The sequence below is a fragment of the Chelonoidis abingdonii genome, chromosome 19, assembly GCF_003597395.2.
Source record: "Chelonoidis abingdonii isolate Lonesome George chromosome 19, CheloAbing_2.0, whole genome shotgun sequence".
Lineage (NCBI taxonomy): Eukaryota > Metazoa > Chordata > Testudines > Testudinidae > Chelonoidis > Chelonoidis abingdonii.
In genome coordinates this window covers 2,245,107-2,248,765 of record NC_133787.1, presented here as the reverse complement: position 1 = coordinate 2,248,765, position 3,659 = coordinate 2,245,107, and the positions used below count along the sequence as shown (strand labels likewise).

General features: G+C 43.1%; 1 protein-coding gene across 1 annotated transcript in view; it reads right to left on the bottom strand.

The window, feature by feature from the left end:
• Window positions 1–3,659, bottom strand: part of HYDIN (HYDIN axonemal central pair apparatus protein) — a 401,019-nt gene that overhangs the window by 259,144 nt on the left and 138,216 nt on the right. The window contains exon 13 of the mRNA XM_032795387.2: window positions 2,078–2,145. Within this exon, the coding sequence (XP_032651278.1) occupies window positions 2,078–2,145 (68 nt within the window). The remainder of the gene's footprint in view (window positions 1–2,077; window positions 2,146–3,659) is intronic.

Sequence of the window (3,659 nt, the reverse complement as noted above, 5' to 3'; positions counted from 1 at the left end):
CTGAGCCACAGGTATGACTCATATGCTTAATTAGTTGGCCACTTCAGGTCTTGCATTTCTGGGCAGCGCCCCCCACACCGAGCCCGGGTCTGAACAAAGGAGTCAAACAAAGAAGCAAGAAGCGCCCCCCCAGGCAGGGCAGTGGCTCCAGTTAGTCTGTACAAGCCATCCCTATGAATAGGGCTGTGACTTTAGTTAGCACAATGGCTGGGAGGGGCGGCCACCCAGGACAAACAGAAAGGAGAAGGGAAAGAGGAATGCTAGCAGGGGGACAGCTGTAGCAGACACACACTACCCCAAATTCGACCCGACGATGTCGATTTCGGTGCTAATCCTCCCATTAGGGAGGAGTACAGAAATCGATTTTAAGAGCCCTTTAAGATGACAAAAATGGCTTCGTCGTGTGGATGGGTGCAGGGTTAAATCGATCTAATGCTGCTAAATTCGACCTAAACTCGTAGTGTAGACCAGGGCTATGAAAAGAAACCACTTGGAGATGCAGATGTCATTTACCCAAGTCCTACAGGGATGAATTCCTGTCTCAGACCAGCACTATGGAAATCTTCTGTGGAAGTTATTTAGCAAGGAGGTTGGAGATCAGTTTGGAGGATACATGTACACTAGAATCCCAAAACTGGCTGAAGTCGCCAGACAATGGCTATAGTTAATAGCATATTTTAAAAGGAGCAAAGATAAGGAAGTCTCTCTCTTACTGCTCACAGAGCCTCATTAATGAAATCAGATTAAAGGAAATGAAATTCACATTACCTAATTGTTTTTGCACCTATTCTTTATTTTTTTTTTTTTAGTATGAGCTGTCTGGAGTAATTTTATTTTTTTATTCAAAAGGAAACAAGGGTAAAAGACAGTATGGTGACGCATGGAAAGGAAGAAAGTGCTCAGAAACGGTAATTAGTTTTCTTAAAGAATCCATGGACAGCATGAAAACACAGATGCACTGGGCAAGAATGATAATGTGCCTTCAATCAATCCAGAATTGATTTCACATTTAAACTTAAGATCATCTCTGTGAAAAGACTTTTGTAAGGCTGAGACGGAGAGTCAGAATCTGCATTTCAATGGAGATGTTCTGAATGCATGGACACAAGAGTATGTCAGCAATGCCATGCTTTCAATGAAGGATAAACCAGAATCTAGGACATCAATGCCTACCACAGAGCTATTGAGTGGGCATATTAGCTGGCAAGCGATAGCAAGATGTCCACACAGGATGAATTAACTTCTCACACTAAAGGACAGTGGAATAAGTAATTTCTTTGCCTTGGATTTCAAATAATTGCCCAGGACAGGTACAGATTAGTGATATGACTAACTCTCCTCTCTCTGAGATGTACAGAGAACAATTAACTCCGCTTTCCCAACCCTTTCTCCTTTTTAGACCAGACCATTTCTAGCCACGCTACTGTCAAGGTCGGCGTTAAAAAAACAACAACACTGGTGGATACTGTATAATATTGGCACTAGCTACACTGGTTACTTCCTCCTATTTGACATCTCCATATGAGAAATAAAATACAACGAGCTCATATCACTACTTACCATCAAACTCTGACTTTGGACATTCTATGGCGCATAATATAATGTGATGTAACCTGAGAACTCCTAGTTTTCTCTCACCATTCAAAAACTTTAAGAGGTATTAAACTCCTGCTCCTTTCAGATGCTGCTGAACGTTTCCCATCATTCCTGACAAAGTCCAATACATTCTAGTTTCTTTTCAAGAACTTTGTCCCATTAATGTGCATGTGTTTGTGACTAAGAGCTGCCCACATGCAGGGTGGGAAATTTGGGTCGTTCCAGATGCAATTATTGGGATTGTCTCCCAGGTACCTTGATCCATCAGCAAAGAGCTCTCCATGCTTGTTTTGCAATGTGGAATACTTCTATTATGTATTAATCTTACAAATCAGCTGACTCTACAAAACAAAGATTGTTTCAGTACCCCAAAGCCTTACGCAAAGGATCTCATGCAGTGGATGCTCTTGCATGAAAATGTTTCATTTTAATATTGCAGTAGACCTCACCTACAACTGGCAACTAAGAACGATATACTCACCAAAGGAGACATCGCCAAAATTTAGGGATGGTACGTTGAAATGAAACGTCGGTCCAATGACACAGCCCCTGGGAGGAAAAAGACACAGAAGGAGGAAGTGGTTAGCAAGAAAGAGTCCATAGCTTTTAGCTGCTGCTACAGTTAGCAGTGCAACTAGGGGAATGTTGGTCTTAAATTCACCAGTGTCAAATGAATACACCTTCCACTTGTGCACAGCAAGGCGTCAGTGTGGAAGCTAGGCAGCCTAGGTGAAGTGATGAAGAAATGGAAACTGAGGAAGGCTGATTCTATTTAGTCCTATTTATCAATCTGACTGGTCAAGTCAAACTCTTTCTGTGAGGGAGGGAAGTTGAGATCAAGTGAAATGATTTGGAAAGTCAGGTTTCCTTCCCACCCTTGGCAAGGACCTGGAGTATAACAGTTTCACTTGTATTTGCCCTTTTCTCAATGCACTGCAAGTGCCAGACACTCTAAAACTCAATCCAGTGATGCTACTATAGCCAAGGTTCCAGACCAGGGTTCACTGCTTGATGTTCTTCAAAATATCAGCAATGTTTCTGAGCTGTAATAGGTGTTCTTCTGATGGACAAGGTTTGTCTTTCACTTGACAAATATTGGCCCAAGTAACCAATGAACTTGCAGAATTCTGAGGCATGGATTCAGGGAGCTCAAGACACCTGTCAGCATCCCAAATGCAAGTGAAATAGCACTAAAGAACACGGTTGCTGTACTGGAGTTGTGGCTAACGGAGAAATATGCCAATTGGCCACATACACACTGGTTGACAATTAAAACAATGACCAGTGCATATCTGAATTAAGCTGCCAGTAATCTGAACTGCTCTGATTCCAGCTCACTTTCTTACTTCTCCCCACCCTCTCACTCATCCCCTTCTTTCATCCCTCATCCCCACAGCCAGGGCATTTGCAGATTCCACTGAAACTAGTGATTGGAGCTGCACAAAGCTAAATAGGTATTTCATGTATGCTACTTTCCTGGTGCAAAGAACTGAGATCTCTGTCTTTCTGGACTGAATAAAGGGACCACAGTCCTTGCACTGTGCCTTCAAAGTTTGTTCTCAGGATTGTGACTGCAGCCATGATGTGTTTGCTGCCACTGTAAGAGGGTGATAGGATGGTTTCCAGTGTCCTGCTAGAGGGAATTTATATTAATTGTGTGTGCAGTGCACATTATTCCCCCTTTTTCCGACACCAGTGTCCTTTCTGATACCAGCTTCTCCCTTCTATTGAGCTGGAGCAGATCACAGAATCATAGAATATTAGCGTTGGAAGGGACCTCAGCAGGTCATCTAGTCCAACCCGCTGCTCAAAGCAGGACCAATCCCCAACTAAATCATCCCAGCCAGGGCTTTGTCAAGCCTGACCTTAAAAACCTCTAAGGAAGGAGATTCCACCACTTCCTTAGGTAACTCATTCCAGTGCTTCACCACTCTCCGAGTGAAAAAGCTTTTCCTAATATCCAACCTAAACCTCCCCCACTGCAACTTGAGACCATTACTCCTTGTTCTGTCATCTGATACCACTGAGAACAGTCTAGATCCATCCTCTTTGGAACCCCCTTT